General features: G+C 41.4%; 2 protein-coding genes across 5 annotated transcripts in view; one reads left to right on the forward strand and one right to left on the reverse strand.

Moving 5' to 3' along the window:
• Window positions 1-978: 978 nt before the first annotated feature.
• CUNH11orf58 (chromosome unknown C11orf58 homolog) lies at window positions 979-5,453 on the forward strand. Its single transcript, XM_066187622.1, has 5 exons — window positions 979-1,094; window positions 1,280-1,360; window positions 2,579-2,639; window positions 4,110-4,219; window positions 5,001-5,453. Exons 1-5 carry the CDS (start codon window positions 1,035-1,037, stop codon window positions 5,208-5,210), a joined length of 522 nt encoding a protein of 173 aa, XP_066043719.1. The 5' UTR covers window positions 979-1,034; the 3' UTR covers window positions 5,211-5,453.
• A 6,598-nt stretch (window positions 5,454-12,051) lies between these two features.
• Window positions 12,052-16,536, reverse strand: part of PLEKHA7 (pleckstrin homology domain containing A7) — a 145,520-nt gene continuing 141,035 nt past the window's right edge. For 3 of the 4 annotated variants that reach the window (XM_066187624.1, XM_066187623.1, XM_066187626.1), the window contains 2 exons: window positions 14,859-14,967; window positions 12,052-13,607 (listed from right to left, as the gene is read on the reverse strand). In XM_066187624.1, the coding sequence (XP_066043721.1) occupies window positions 14,870-14,967 (98 nt within the window). In that variant the 3' untranslated portion in view covers window positions 12,052-13,607; window positions 14,859-14,869. The remainder of the gene's footprint in view (window positions 13,608-14,858; window positions 14,968-16,536) is intronic. The other variant, XM_066187625.1, reaches the window with a different exon arrangement.

A 16,536-nucleotide genomic window follows, 5' to 3' on the forward strand; every position in this document is an offset into this window, starting at 1 on the left:
CTCAGATTATTAAGAATTATTGCTTCTGCTTTTATTGCTGTTAAACAAGAACCACGGAACCTGTAGAAAGCAAATGTAACAACTGTGCTTTTCTAATTGCTTTTGCACACCCAAGCAGAGCAGTCATGCAAACGTGAAATAAAATATCAATATCTAGTGCTATTCTGTAAAAATAGCGGTTGAAAATAATTATATTCTACATATCACCTCATATTTCACACCATATATCGTATCATAATCGTAGTTTGGGTTGGAATGGACCTAATCCATTCAACATCTAATTAAGACACTAGCTCTTTGGACAAAAAAAAAAAAAAAAAAAGAAAAAAAAAATTAAAAATTGCAATAGTTTGTTTAAAATGTCTCCAGAGGGAGATTCCCCGGGCAGTGTGTTCCAGTGCTCTGCCACCCTCAGTGTAAGGAAATTTTGCTCCTGTTGAAAGGGAACTTCTTGTTTATGGCCATTGCTCCTCGTCCTGCCCCACTGTGAAGAGTTTGGCACCACCTTCTCGGCACCCGCCTTTGAGATACTTCGATGTACGCATCAATAAATTTGGGGGCAGTGCGTGAATTTGTGCTTTGGACACGCGTGGGAGCGATGGAACAACAGCGGCGGCGAACGCCGAGAGGCACTGAGGGGTAAAGGGGAACACCTGGAGCCCCGCACACACGGCTCCACGCGGGGCACACGAACAGCAGAACCGGCGGACACCGAAGCACTGAAGGACAGAAGTCCCCACTCCGCCACCCCCGCGCCCAAGCGCCGAGAGACGCGGGAAGCGCCGGTAATCACCGGGAAGTGCGGCACCCGTCTACCGGCAGCGCCACCGCCCACCCCGAGGCGGAGCCCGGCCCGGTCCGCCCGTCACGGCCGCGGCGCCGCGGGGGCCTCTGGGACACGTAGTCCCCGCCGGCCCGCGCAGCGCCGCCGCCGCCCGCCCGGAACTACCGGTCCCGGCGCGCCCCGCGCCCGCCCCCGAGGGAGCGGCTCCGGCCGGAAGGCGGCAGCGCGGCCCGGTCACCCAGCCGCGGCCATGAGCTCAGCCCGGGAGTCCCAGAGCCACCACGGCCTCAAGCGAGCGGCCTCCCCCGATGTAACCGGGCGCGGGGCGGCGGCGCGGCGGGAGGGGGTTGGCGGCGCGGGGGGCGGCGGCAGGGCCGCGGCTCGGCGGCGGAGCCCCCGGCGGGACGCGGGCAGGCCGCGGCCGGGCGGGCGGGCCGCGGCGGGGCGGAGGGGCCGCTCGGGGCGGGCGGGCGCAGTGAGCGTGTGCTCCCGCAGGGCTCCAGCAGCTGGGAGGCGGCGGACCTCGGCAACGAGGAGCGGAAGCAGAAGTTCCTGCGGCTGATGGGCGCCGCGAAGGTGAGGCCGCCGCGCTGCCCATCGCTCCCAGCCGGGGGGCGGGCACAGGGAGCGGGGTGCGGGCCTCTGCGGGGCGGTCTGAGCGGAGCCCCAACAGCCCAGAGCTGCCGGGACTTGGGGCTCTCCTTCCAGGAGGATTTGGGTTTCACCGCTGTTGTGTCAGCAGCCGTGTCACGCAAAACGTCGCTCGGAAGTTGACGAGTCCCTGCGCCGCAGCTTCATCCCCACCCCGCGCCTTAAATGCTTTCTCTTAAAGTTACTTGTTGGCGCTTCCGAGAGAGAGGCCTTATTACAAACTAACAAACTTACGTACTAGGTCTGTACATTTCTCTGTCGCTGGGGAAAAAAACCCAACTTTGAAAGAGTGATAGCTGATAGACTAAACGACTAAAGTAGTAAAGCTAGGGAATATTTTTAAAGAGAAAATACGCAAAAACTACATTTCTATTATGCTTGCTGCAAAACTGGTTAAATGTAATAATGCTTTTTTCATGTATAAAATGTTGGTTTAATATTGCACTTGTACTTACTTTAAAAAAAAAACATTTTTACTTGTAGTAACGTACTTTGCTTGAATACAGTAATTTTGCAAGCTAAAATAGCTAAGTGTATTAAAGAGGTGAAAGTTAGGACTTTGTAGTGAATAGGGATACAGTGCTCCATTAAAGCATCCCACTACCGCTAATCTTAATGTCTGCCTGGGTACTTAGTGCTGCTTCCTGTGTAATGCCAGTTCTTGCCTATTGGGACACATTTGCTAATGAGCAACTACTGAGCCAATAAATTAATCATCACTGTGAAGGTCTTACCTGACACTGTGAGCAGTGTAAAAGTGGGATCATCATAGGATGCATGGTCTGAACTGTTGCAGAGTGTCAGAGAAAGGGTAAATGACCAGAACCTGGATACACATCTGTCTAGAATTATGTAGTATAATTTTCCTGTCAGTGGCTAGAAACAGAGTGAAATAGAACCAGCTCTGGGGTCTGAGAAGACCAAAGAGTGTGTAGTTGTTGGGGCTTCGTTTTCAGAAAATTCAGCAAAAGAAAGATGAAAAAAAGTTCACTTAGAGGCAGCAGCTGTTAGCTAGTAAAGCTTCCAGTCCTACAGTTGGGTGGCAGGGTTTGACAGCAAACCTTTTCCATTCAAGATATCCAGGATGTTGGCAGAGCTGTCAGTGCACCCTGAAGCTCCAAAACAAACTGCCTTTTCTTTTAGAAAGAACATACTGGCCGCCTTGTTATCGGAGACCACAGATCAACCTCTCACTTCAGGACAGGTCAGTTTATCCAACAGCTGATACAAAGTTGGAAATCTAACCCTTACTTAGGAACATCCCAGTGCTCTGAGCTTGTAGATATGGCAGGGAGGGATTTCAGGTTTCGTGGCTGCAGCTGCAGATGGGTCAGGCTGTGGACTTGTAGAAGTTCCTTATTTCTTAGATAACTGACAAATGGTTTCTCTGACTCTGCTCACTTGCCTTTTAGTCTAGTATATGCCAGGATATCCAAACTAAACTGTACATAGAAGAGAACAGGGGCTGATTTCTCCTTGACCTGGTTACCTATTGAATAGAAAGAGCTCTGCCCTAAAGCAATGAGGTAAAAGCTGTAAAGATCTGCAAGGTCATCTTGGCAATCAGCAATAATTGGATGTCATGTAGGAGCGTGGTAACTCCTTATCATGCTTTCTTAGGAAGTCAAAGTACATGTCACCAAGGTGGGTTGGACTGCACTGCCTGAGAGAAGCCTTAACAAAGCTTTGTGGAATAGCAGCTGTCACCATTCCAGAAAGCTTTCCCTGATGCTCTCCACTGATCATTTTTCACATGATGAAGAAGTATCTACAGACCAAAATAAGCCTGAGGATTGGTTCCAAGTGCTGGTGCTGTTAGCTTACAGACTGAGAATCACTCCGTCATACCTGAACTTCTAGAAAGGAAGTGATGCTTCTCCTTGAAGTCATAAAGAATTAGTACTCATTTGTTAATAGAAAAACGTTGAAATGCTGGGTCTTTAACACTTCTTTGTCCAACATACAGTTCTTGTCCTTTTACAATAACATACAGTTCTAACTTCCAAATGAGGAAATGTGGATTTGCAATACCACAAATACAAGTGATACAAATTAAAAGCTAGTGCTGCAGGCCTCCTGGGGAGAATTAGAAATTCCTACCTCTTCCAACTACATAGGATCCTTAACTGTTGTAGAGCACTACTGAAGTAAATAAAGGGGCTTTAGAAGTAGCTCATGAAAATTAGTTTTTCTGCTAATTCCTAAGGATGGAAAAATGCAGAGCTGTAGTAACTGCTCCTTGTAATTTGAGATGCATGAAACAGTTTCAGAAAGGGCACGATAAACGAGTGCTGCTATTGTTCCAAGGCATGATGCTATATCTGAGGGATGATTTAATCACAGTAATCCCGTGTTATGTAGTGAAGGTCACAAAGTTTCTCCTTGCTGGGGCATGTTGCAGAGTTGGCTGGAGCACAGAGAACTCACACTGATTACATTTCCCTTGTTCTGTAGAACATAACACTGCACCTCTGGAATGCATCAGGTCTCTTTGTATCCTGCTTGCACACTTGCTATTGTTGCTTTATAGTCTGAGGGTTTGTATGCAGTAATACTGGATCCTAGTTTAGAATGGTTATGTTTAAACTTCTTGCCTTTGAAAATGTGACTTCCTGTAATTCGGTGTCTTTGTTAATTTGAATGAACCATAACCAAAGTACCCTGGACAATGCAGGGGAAGAAGACAAGAAAATGAACGAGGAGTTGGAGTCTCAGTACCAGCAGAGCATGGACAGCACCATGTCAGGGCGGAACCGGCGCCACTGCGGGCTTGGCTTCAGTGAGGTACCGAGTTCATTTCTGGAGTCATTTGGCTTTCCCTTCACTAACACAAGGTGGTGCTGGGTTTAAAAGTCCAAGCAGACTTCCATGGTTTGGGTTAAAGGACAGACTTATTGCAGGCACTTGACTGCTGTTTGTGTACACTGTGGTGGCCATTTAAGTGCTCATAAATGACTGATGCTTCTCACTGTTCTGAGAAGTGATAAGACATGCCTTCATGCTCCAGAGCAGTCAGGACTGATTAGGGCACTAAGTGACAAATATATTAAATCAGGGTGTTGCTGAGGAATACATAAGTAGCCAGAATAACCATCTGCATTGTTTTTAGCAGTATCATTGGATTACTTCAGCTTTCCTCATGCTGCAGTTAGCTAAGTGTCCTTTCAGAGATCAGTTACACATGTGAATTCTTGATGGTCTAGCCTTTAATTCCATTATGTCACACTCTGTGACAAGTATTCCAGTGTCACTGCTGGAATTACTGAACTGATGTGATCTGGAACTTCAGACTCATTGAATGATGTCTTTAGGATTTCTGCTGTAACTAAATAAATCAGTGGCTGATGAATCCATGCATGTCACAGCTGGCATGATTAACCACTTCAGGGAGTTGCTTTCTGTCTAATAATTTGTGTCTTACAGGCCTCTGTTAAACAACATGGCCCATTTTAGTACCAAAATGAAAGGAGCCATTAAGTGAAACAATCTCACTGGGAAATTTTAAAGGCTGCAATGGAGTTTCCTGGAAATAATATTTTATCTCTCTCATAATCTGAACTTACAGTATCAGGAAGATGAACAGGAAGAGGAGGCAGCTGGACACTCCTCTGATGAGAGTTCAGAGGATTCTGAAAGTGGCTCTGATTCAGAGCAAGAGGAGTCTGCAGAGGAGCTACAAGCTACTGAAAAACATGATGAAGCTGAGGTTCCAGAAAACAAAAAAGAAGCAAAAAGCAACTATAAAATGATGTTTGTGAAAGCCAGTGGTTCATAACTGCAGATGTAACAGCTTTGTATTTAAAGTACAGTAAGCCTTATTGTTACAGTGCAAAGTGGAGGACTGCTACAGCACAAATCTTTGTATTTTGATTTTAAAAAGACCCTGTTAGATAACAAAAAGTAGTATTTGCTTTCTGTTGCCATGGATAACATTTTTATGGGCGCAATGATATTACTGGTTTTTGTAAAGTGTATAAAATCCTGGATGGAGAAATAAATTTGTTTTGTTCCTGCCCAATCTTTACAATGTTATCTGAACTATCCCTTCCCTTATTCCATGCCAGATAAGGAAGCTTCATGTTAGTGGTTTATTCAGTTAGTACCCTGGTCTTGAATTTTTAACTATTAAGATTACATGTGAATTACGTGATGTTGCATTAGTTGTAAAATACCAATATCAGCATTATTCTGTGATGTACTAGAGCTTTAAAAATGATTTTGTCTATAGATGCTAGTGTTGGCAGGGCTGAGGAGAAATTCTTCACTTTTGTGACAGTATTGATCACTGTATCCATCTGAAGTCCTACAGCAGCTGCATAGAGAATATGTTTTAGAAAAGCATAATACAACAGAAGGCTCTAATTGCTTCTTTGGCTTTCTAACGAGGGGAAGGAGCTGTAGTTGTTTCTACCTTTCAGTAGAAAAGTGTGATTTTTTGAATTACTGGTTCCTGGCTAGAGCACTGAGCTGTTATTAAAAATAACACCTCCCAAAGAAACCAGTTTACTTTGAAAGAGAAGGTATACTTTGATAATGAAAAGGATATACAAATCATTTTAGCTTTTTTAAAATATAGAATAAAGAGTTAAGTATGCGAGCCCTTCTTCCTTTTCTCCCTGTACATGTATCACTTGGAGGTCTGAGTCAATTAGCACAAGGCTGTACCTGTCAAGTCCAGCTGACATGCCTAGAAAGCCAGGAGTTCACCAACTCCTTCCAGCAAGAATTAAATACATCCATTCCTCTGCAAAGTCATTGCATTCATGTAATGAATAAAATATCAGAGCTTTTTAGACTTCTTTTTCCTCTTAGTACGCCAGACAGATCTCCTGGCTGGGAGAAGAGGACATCTGCCCTGTACCTCTAGTACTGCCACAGCAGTGTTCCAGGGGACACTCGGCGTGCTCCTGGAGACTCCATTCTGTGTACAATTCCTGATGTGCAGACAACATTTCCAAGCCAGTCGGCTGAAGGAAAGCAGCAGTTTGTACTATCATTGCCTAGTTGAATGTAAATGCTGCAGCATCAGCTATTGGGGGAGGACTTGGACTAAGTATGAAAAAAATAAAAGTAATATTGTAAATAGAAACTGAGTGTAGATTTTGATTACTGTGTTTTATTACATCTACAAGCTTTTCCACTCATTCCATTTTAAGAACAATGTTACAGCAGCCACTGTCAGTCATTTGTACTTGATTTGCATAGATTTGTTTTCCCAATACTGCAAGCTTCTAATACATAGAGAAAAAGTTTTAAGTTCCTTGTGCATTCTGAAGAGAAAAAATGACTGAGGAAAGCTGTCTTATCTCTACGAAAGAGATTGAGATGCCTCCCTAAGAGATCAACTGATTACTTTCCTTATAGACCCATTCCAGATTTTCCTGGTTAGACACTCAAGCTAAACTTGAACCAGCATTTCACTGTTAAAATCCTTTAGCTGTGGCTGCCACTCACCTCTTTGCCTTCTCTGTCCCAGCACCACTGCTCTCTGAGCTCTTCTTCCAGCATGCAGCCATGCAGAGATTCACATTGGGATCTGGAAAGACAGGAAAAGCAGATCCAGCTGGCCAGCCCGGCACAGCTCTCTACTGACAGACGCAAGGGGCTCTTCCACTCAGCCTCTGGCCTCCCTGATTAGGCCATCAGTTTCAGTTATAAATAAATAGAACACACAAAGATAAAAAAACCCCAAACTATTCTAGATACGGCTCCGACCAGGAAAAAAATCAACAGAATTTCCACTCCCCAAAATAACACCAGATAGGAACATCTGATTAGGTTTGGGGTAACATTTGTGATGCTGACCAAAGACTCACCTATTCAAAATAGGAAGAGTTCTACACAGTCTTGTCTTTCTGTCTTAACATTTATAAACATTCTAAGAAATTGCAGATTGATCTATGAAGCAGCATAAGCTTCTCCTTCTGTACCATGAAAGGCTGATTTAGCTCAGTTTGTGCCGTGAAGGTTTCAATTCAGGAGTCAGTTTTAGCAACATTTGATACAACAGTATCAGCAGTAGTGGCGTGGGTAAGAGCAAGATGTTTTCAGCTTATTGGAGACAGGGAGCACAGGAAAATAAAAGTCAGTGTGTCGGCTGACTCCAGTCAGCCCTTTGCTTTTTCAAGTTGGTATGGAAGGAACTCCCAGAGATGAGAGCAGAACACATCATAAGCAGACACTGACTAATAAGAAGGGCAGCTGCATTTGTCTATGAAAACAAGATTTGTCCACTGAACTTCATCAACTCAGAGGCCAGTTAATTTCCATCTCAATAGAAAGGCAGAAGTCTGCCTGTCCTACACCTCAGGGAAGGACAGAAGTTGAGCCACAGAGGGTTGTCACAGAACAACCATCACATCTGGTAAGTTTTCACCTGTTTCTAACCACCCTTCTACACAAAGAGCAATACAGGTGCATTCTCAGCACTTGGCTTTGGAAAACACCTGAACGAGGGCAAATGCACTGGTGTGCCTGTTTCCCCTTCCATTTACCTGGAATAAGGAAGCCCTCCAGGTGAGTTCCATCACAGCCCCAGTGCCCACAGGTCTGGCAGTCACCACAGAGGGTGTTTCTAAGCCAGGCAAAAAGGGGATTCTCAGCATCCTACAGGAATTCTCCGAGGCCAAGGGAACCAGATCTGTAACTTGCCCTGTAGTTTCTTGCAAGTGCTTTGCAGTTTACTCTCCCTTTCTTCCTGAAGAGAAGGCTGACAACTTGATTCCTGAAAGCACAGTTTATAGGCCAGCTTCAAAGCAATAGGTCCCTCTAAGGCTCTGGTTGGGGAATTCACATGAAAGACGACGTGCACATGTTGTTCTGATGCCAGAGAGGACGGTTGGTAGAAATCTCCGTGGATTTGCTACAGTCCCCAGTACAGGGATTAAATTATGCACTGAAGCTGCCTCTGTAAACTGCAGGAGACAAAGAGAATAAGTGGCAGTGCAATATCTCATAATCAAAGCCTGGCACGGCTCTTTGCATCAGTCTCTTGGAAGCTGTCAGGGGATTAAGAGAAGGTACATGTGTCAAGGTACCCTCAGCTGAAGGGACAGAGCAAAAATTGGTTTTGTTTGCTTTTAAGCCTGTCACCTCTGCACTTTTCCTGAGAAAAATATTTTAGTGCAAGAGGTATACAGCATCATGATGGGAGGTGAGTTTCCTTAGTTTTTGCACAGCATTAAAGAAATACAATATATGGTGATTTAACCCAAGCTGAGTTAATTTTGATGTGCAGGTGCAGAATGAGCTCACACAGTTTGTGCTATCATCTATCCAAACCCAGTACTATTTATGGTGGCCATATGAGGATTCAGTGGAGAAAAATAAAAAGGAAGTCTGAAAAGTACTTTAGATACTCTCTAGGAACAGAGCACAGCAACTGGCAATAGAAAGACAATTGTTGTGCTACCAAAACACTGCCCTGGAGTCATCATTGATTCTCCTTCATCCACTACTACCATCAACATCCCACTCCTTTGTTTAACTCTTTCACAAGGCATTTCTTGTACTAGCACACGAAACATCCTCGTTTGCCAGCTATTCCTTCTTACCTTCTCCACTACAATTTAGGCCAAGTCCTTTCATTGAAGTATTTTGCTGCTGTCCAAGTCTATATATTTCAGCTCGTTGCATCTTTTTACTACCTCTCACTTCCCACCACCAGGCCGTTCTCCCCCTTCAGCCTCTTACACCTTGCTTACAGATACATCTCTGCCATCATTTTCTACAATCTCAGTACACACCTTTAATTTCTTAATCTCTTCTTTCTTTTAGTGCTTCTTTATGCTACAGTTCCTGGTAAGCGGATTCAAGAAAACATTACTGTCCTCCAAGTTTACATCTGGTAACACAATGTCACCAACAGCTGCTCCAAAAATGCTAAGTGTTACTGTTTTCTTTGGAAGCTGTTTTCTACTCTCTGTAAGGCAAACCAGGAGCACTGACAAGTAAATAACAAGTCAACAGTGCTCAAATATGCATATACTTTCTATATGCACTTTTTACACATACTCAATACTTTCTGGTTTTATTTACTTTATAATTAGCACTTGAAGTTATTCCACCATCTCCCAGCAATTTCACAGCAGCCTTTATAATTTTACCTCCCTCCTATATTTACCTGTACTTTAACATTCCAAGCGTGGTTGTTGCACAGGATACCTCAACAGACTTGTATTAAAAATGCTCTTTAAAATTCCGGAGCTTTGAACTAAAGAAATATCTCAAGAAGTTTTCATGGAAAGTTCATCGTGGTTGGTTCAATTCAGCTGCAGTTAGATGCACCTTTTCAAATAATGGGAAAAAAAAAATGTAAAGGGGTCAGACCCAATCAATACAGTTGTTCAAACAGAATTTCAGGCACTGTGATGTGGGGATTTTTTGTGCTCTTTCTTTGTACTGCTCCACTATGAAGAAAGGTTGCTTTTGCTAGTTGAGCAATAAAAATCTTAGCCTTTTGAATACAGCCAAATAACCAATGGGAATCTTTACCAGGTGTGGAAAATATAGCAATTTTTTCATGTTTTTCTTGCGCATGGCTTTGTTCTTTTTATAACCATGCAGTACACGGGCACACAGACACACACACAGAGCACAAGCAAACACTTTAAAATACCCAAAGACAGACATAAATGAGAGGGGTAACATCACATCCTGCCTTCTGCATCTTCTAAGTTTTGACACCAAGTAAATCTGGTCGTTCCTTCATAGAACATTCAGAAGTTAATTGCTAAGACACCTGAGAAATAGATGGCTTCCTAGAGTGAAACAGATGCTGATATAAAATACATACACATATATTTGAAGATCTCAAAGTCAGAGGAGTAAATGGTGCAGGGGGGAAAAAAATGGTGTCAAGTACCAGAATGTGTCAGGAGCACTCTGCCTTCTCAAAACACCAACCCAGAGGCTGTGGGGTACCCGAGACCACCCTGATGGGCTTTAAGAGCTTTTTGAAATAGTAGCATCCTTCAGTAGCTTTTCCTTCCACACCTAAGATACTTCCCAGAAGAGACTCTTTCAGTAGTTTCCCAGAAAACCTTTTTACCTATTTCTGGTGCGTTTTGTTTGTGGGAGGCTTTTTGTTGGTGGTGGTGTTTTTTTCCTGCCCAAATGTTCAAAAACAGCCTGGATGTCTCTAAGTACTGCTTACCTGCCCAGTCCTTTAAAACAAACAGCATAAGTACAGATGCATAAAGAGAAACAGTGCTGTAAGCTCAGCAGGATTCCTTGCGGCCCAGCAATGCACACAAACTCAAAATAATAGTGAAAAACAGGGGTGGGGGCTGTTGTGCAAGTCCAAAAAGGTGAAAGAGGTGCTACTTACAACCATCAGGTTGTACTTTTATAAATGCAGCTGGGCAGTAAAAGTTTAGTAGCTTCAGCTGAAGAAATTGGAAACGGCTGTATACGGGAAGAGAATTCAACCCGCAAAATTTTTGCTTGGTATAACATTACAAAGTATTAATTAAAAACCAGAACAATTAGAAGAACTGACACTGCTTTCTAATGAGTGAGTTCAACTGGTCCCAAATGCTTCACTGTATAATAGGCAGAGAGGAAAAAGGGCCACTTTCCGACCAAAATTATATTGATCTGCAAGGTAACAATTGTTTTTTTTCTAGTTTTAATATTAGAAAGTAGCTTGTAACACCCTGAAAAGAGCATGTCGATTAAAAGAAACAGAACTGAAAAAGGAAACTGACCCAAACCAAACACTCTATGCATAGGAAAAACTAGCCACTACAATTTAAAAACTACACCCATCCTTACAAAAGATGGTCACTAAGAAGAGCATTTCACACAATCAAGAAAAAGTTTAGGAAGACAAACAATCTTATAATTTGTCCCCCAAATATAGGATTAACTACGGAATTACCAAAATCCTTCGATCAAGACTGGGGATTTATTGAAAATGTCACTGTTTAGGGCAAAATCCTTCTCTTCCACACAAGCTTGAATGAGCAGATTTTGTGTGTGCAATTAAAGGAGAGTGAACATCTCCCCCACGCTGCAGAGCAGCAGTGCCTGCGCTCCTTTCCCTTCACTGCTTTGTTATGCCCCACAAAAACAGGATGAGCACATGCTAAGAAGCTCAGCTACCAGTTTCTGCCACTCACATTCAAAGGCCAAGGACTCACAGCCTCAAACATTCACCCTCAAGTTTGTGCAGACAACACTAAGCCACAGAAACACTTTTAATTGATTTTTTCAGAAGAATTCAACATTTTCGGGGCTCTCCATCAACCTGATGCCTTTTGAGGGAACTGCTGGAAAGCCAAATGCTGCCAGTGAGCTGCAGCTTTGCCAGTACCCACCACCTTCCCCCCAGCCAACACCCCACTCTTGCTATTCAAGAATAAAGACAGATTTCATCACATGCTTAGGAAACATTTCTGAAAACAAAACAAAAAATCAACTAATAATCATCATCATCAAAATGTAGAAACGCTGTAGAGAGAGCCTGATTCAAATCTAAAGTAAGTGCAAAACTAGGGAACTTCAATGGGATTTGAACCAAAGAGCAAAATGTGATAAAAGCACAAATTACTCCAGAATTCCAACTAGCTGGACATTGATAAGAGAGCAGACAAGACAGAGGCAATAGGAGGCAGTTATGTTAATATTTTAATCTGTACATATACCATTTTCCAAACTGTTACATTTTATTTAAATTAATGTTTTCTTGCAAAATATTTATTTATGCTTTCAAAACTTTTTCATAAAGGCAAAAAATAAATCATTATTTTGGCAAAAGGTTTTGAAGTTGATACTGGCAGTATTGAGGTAAATAGATTGCATTAGCTAAATATATACTTTTAAGAATATTTCTGCATATAGTGTTAATATAATATGATTTGTCTTACAGTCTGAAACACAGAGGTCAGTTCCAAGGGGTTTTTAGATTCTACTTGAATACAGGGAATAAAAACAAGTTAGTGGTTTCACAAAATACTGCAGAAGTATTTCTCAGTTTTTTCTCATACAGAACTGAACTCAGCTACTAATTACATAACATTGGGAAGTTTTTGTATGTCTTGCATTTGATGCATACACAAGATTTTTTTAAAGTGTAGTTGCAGCAATTCATTTAACCTTATTTTCTCCTTACTTTAACCACCTCACCCTTTGCCCTATGCATAAGTACAGCACAGAATTTCAAAGTTTGGCAAAGATAAGCACCAGGTGAACATACAAATGAAATTAGCAGGTGCCACATTCCATTAGTTCTGCTGTTTCCAGGATAAATACTAGTCAGTTCGTCATATTGTAATGCCTGTTGAAAACAAAAAAAATCAGAAGAAAAATATGTATTTAATAGCCAAATAATACATATTTTTTATTGCTTACTTCACATATTTTAATTAAAAATCATCATCTTTCACATCTCAATTTTCAAAAAAAATAAAATTTGTTAGCTGTTTGTTGTAGAGGGGGCAGCACTACTGCCAAGGGCAACCTAACAAACTGCGGATTGATACCAGCAAGTTAATCATCTGGGATCAAAACAAAGTGGGAGTTAAAAATGGCTTTTGTTGTGGCTTTCTTGAGAAATTTCAACTATACAGTGGTTACTAATATTTAGAAATTCAAGCTTCTTGCAATGGATTATTTAATGAGCAAAAGGGTGGGTGATTAACTCTACAAAAATATTCAATCTGAAACACCCTTTCACCGAACCTGTCACAGGTGTTAGCTCTATATCCATATCCTATCAATGTGCTTCTAGGTTTACTCAAATTTTCAGGGTTTTTTTTTTTCACAGAACTTAACAATGTGCATCTGAGCCTGAGGGGGAAGTAACAGCATCTTTTAGTATCTATGCAAGAAGTGTCTTTTAAAATTAATTAAGCCCTTGATTTAAAAAAAAAATCTAAAATACATCATTCTAAAAATACATTGTCGGTATTTTACAGAGTTTATTAAAAGTGCTGTTTATTCATATAAAAAGTGTGAACTAAACTGAAGTAAATAAAAAAATGATCTGCAGTTCTCTTCATTTTCATAGAAAATCCTCCTGTCATTCTCTGAATATCTTTCCAGAAGAAGGTGTCATCAGCCAATGAGTATCTCCACAGAAACCTGGAAAAGAATCTCCTCTGTCTTCCACGTGGTGTCTCAAAGTGGGATTGGCCTCGAGTCTCACGTCAGTGTTCACTTACTGCTTTGGCTGGTGTGAAGGAAAATAAAACATGGTTAAATATTGAAGGGAGTCAACCAATGCCAAGCAGTAAGAAATTGCTGGAAACATCGGGGGGTTTTTTTGAGCCCTTTGCAGTTTGACAGGAGGAACAATTCAAAGGCACGTTAAGCGTTAAGCGAACAATTATCTCCTGATGCCACTGATCCTCAAGTTCCTGTGTCCTCTGCACACCACAGCTACTTTCTTTTTCTGAAGAAAAGGTAACTTTATATAAATATATATCTGCAACTGTACATCTATGTATATATATTTGTACAGACATGTGCTAGACATGTTTTTAAGTCAGTCTGGAATCACAGAATGGCTGGGGTAGGGAAGGACCTCTGAAGGTCAGCTCCAGCCCCCTGCTAGAGTCTCTGGCACTGTACAATTATTTGAGTTACTCAAGCAACCCTTTTTACTACTTCATCTCTGCTTTGTCGTCTTGTTCAATTTCAGGCAATGAAATTAAACCAAAGGAAATCAGAAAGGTAATAATAATATAAAAGGAAAATATGGATGCACAGCAAGTATCTTAACTAGGGGCACACTTGGCAGTTGCATACAATATTTACACCTTTTCCTACTTCCAACTTCAAACAGGGAAAACTCTGCAAATCCTACCAAGAAGAGACACAAATACAGATTTTTTTTTTTTGTATAGACAACAAAATTATCACATTTTTAATACTTGAAGTGGCAAAATAACCTAACCAGAGACAAAACCAATCCTCTGTTAACATGGTCCAATTAAAGGCATGATCCAAACACAACACTGCAGAATTAGTTACAAAGGGCCAAATTTTCAGCTCACCTCAGCTAAGACTCCAACGCCAGCTCATGTGTAGGATGCCAGCCCACAAAGGAAGCCCCTTGCTTGTACAAGGGTGCACTTTGGATTCTCTCTTTGTATGCCCTGAGCAGCCATCAGAGTACAGAAGGCTGCTGAAAACCTGGCCCCCTGTTACCCAGAGCACAGCTGTCTCCTCCCTTCACCACAGCGGGACTGAGGAAGCACCTCACCTGCAGAGCGACAGCACTTAACTGAAGACTTCATCAGCCCACATGTTAGCTCATTAGAAGCAATATTTACAGGAATAAAAGCTTTCTGAAAAAGTAGCTGCATGCTTTCATTCGGATGAATGCTTCCATTTTGGTTTAGTAAAGAAGTTAAAATTTAGCAAGCCACAGCACAGGCACGATGGCAAATCAGACATGCTGAGAGCAGTTAGTTCTTACTTGGAAGGTGTTTAAACAAATGTGTAGTGAAATCCATTGCTTAAGGGGGAGTGAGGTGGCTGTGGTACAGAAGGTGAGGGTGCTTTGGGTGGGTAGGCCAACTGCTGAGCTAGAAGGGATCACACACAGGAATTAGGCTGCACAATCAAACATTCACATCATAAACGGAGTCACCTTAATTTTCTACCACATGAATAGGAAGCCTGGTTAGCAACGAATGAGGTGCTACACTATTTCAGTCACATGGAACACAAGGTAAACAACATTTCTACCTGCTGCTTTTTTCTACTCCTTGCATAAATTAAACAAATAAAGATTCCTCTTTGGATGAGAATATGGACAACCTATCTTAAGATGAAATTTCACTGGAACATTATGAAGGCACACAGCACTGACATACTCTCATCAGCCCTGCTTTTAAAGCTTTTGAAGCTCTGGACCATCACTTATATTTGCTAATTTGATTTCCAGACTTCACTGAGGCTATACAGGTTTTCAACATTTCCTTTGTTATATGCCAGTGAGCAGAAACCAAAAAAAAATATAGAAAAATAATGTTTACAAAATTACATACACATACAACATTTTGTTTAGTGCAGGGCATGATACAGTAAATACATTTTCATATCTCAGTTTGAAAACACAGGATAAAGAACACAATGATTAAAACTATCCTTGTTTATAAACCAGAGTAATGGCATAGTATTAGAAGAAAATAATCATAAAATTGAAGAAACTGAAACTCGATCCAAAATTCTGCTTCTACGTTTTAGAGGGCCAAAGCACACAACACAGGAAACAACTTGTTAATACTCTTTTTTTGACTTCAGTCTTCCAGATTCTTGGCATGATTTCCACTCAAAAGGTTGATTTCTTGTTAGGAACAGAGGAAACTCTAAAATGCTAAGATTAGATAAATGTACAGTTTATCTTAGAAGACTCATATTAGCATAGCAACCTAACATAACTGCTTGCCCCTGAAAAATGGGTTAAGCTTCACAGTCTTTTTCATAACAAATCTTTATAAAACAATCTACATAATTAGTTTGGGATTTTCAGCTCTGCTTCATCATCAAGGAGCAAATGATAACCCACACTTCGGAAATCAAAATACAAAAATAAGAATGTGAAGGAATCTGTAATACGAGACTAAATGAGATGGTAAAATCAGTTGTGCAAAGTGTCAAATGCTTTTTTTTTTTTACTACCTTAGATCATCAGAAAATAGGCCATAATTAAAAGACCTGAACTCTTTTCTGCTTTGTAGATTTTCTATTAAAACCAAACCATTCTTCTGGCTTTCCTTTTTTTTTTGTTTGTTTGTTTGTTTTTTGTTGGGGTTTTTGTGTTTTTGTTTTGTTTGTTTGTTTTGTTGGGGTTTTTGGGTTTTTTTTTTGTTAGAATGCTATGAAAGGTGTTGGCTTTTAAAGGAGTAAGAAATAATTGAAATGAAAGCAAGACGTTTCAAGAAGTGAGTTTTTGAAGTACAAGTGTGGCAACAAAAGCTGTGCACAAACATAAATGTGCGGAATTCCTTAAAAACCTTAGTCTTCGGCTACTGTATTAGGGTTTCTTTAAGTGTCTGAAAGACTAAATAGGTAGCTGCTATGCTTCAATAAGAAAACCTAAAACCTCTCTCACAACTGACTGCAAATTTTCTGAAGCAGCATTTAAACAT

Source organism: Chamaea fasciata, unplaced genomic scaffold (assembly GCF_029207755.1).
Source record: "Chamaea fasciata isolate MVZ Bird 193981 ecotype frontalis unplaced genomic scaffold, bChaFas1.0.hap1 SCAF_7, whole genome shotgun sequence".
Taxonomy (NCBI): domain Eukaryota; kingdom Metazoa; phylum Chordata; class Aves; order Passeriformes; family Sylviidae; genus Chamaea; species Chamaea fasciata.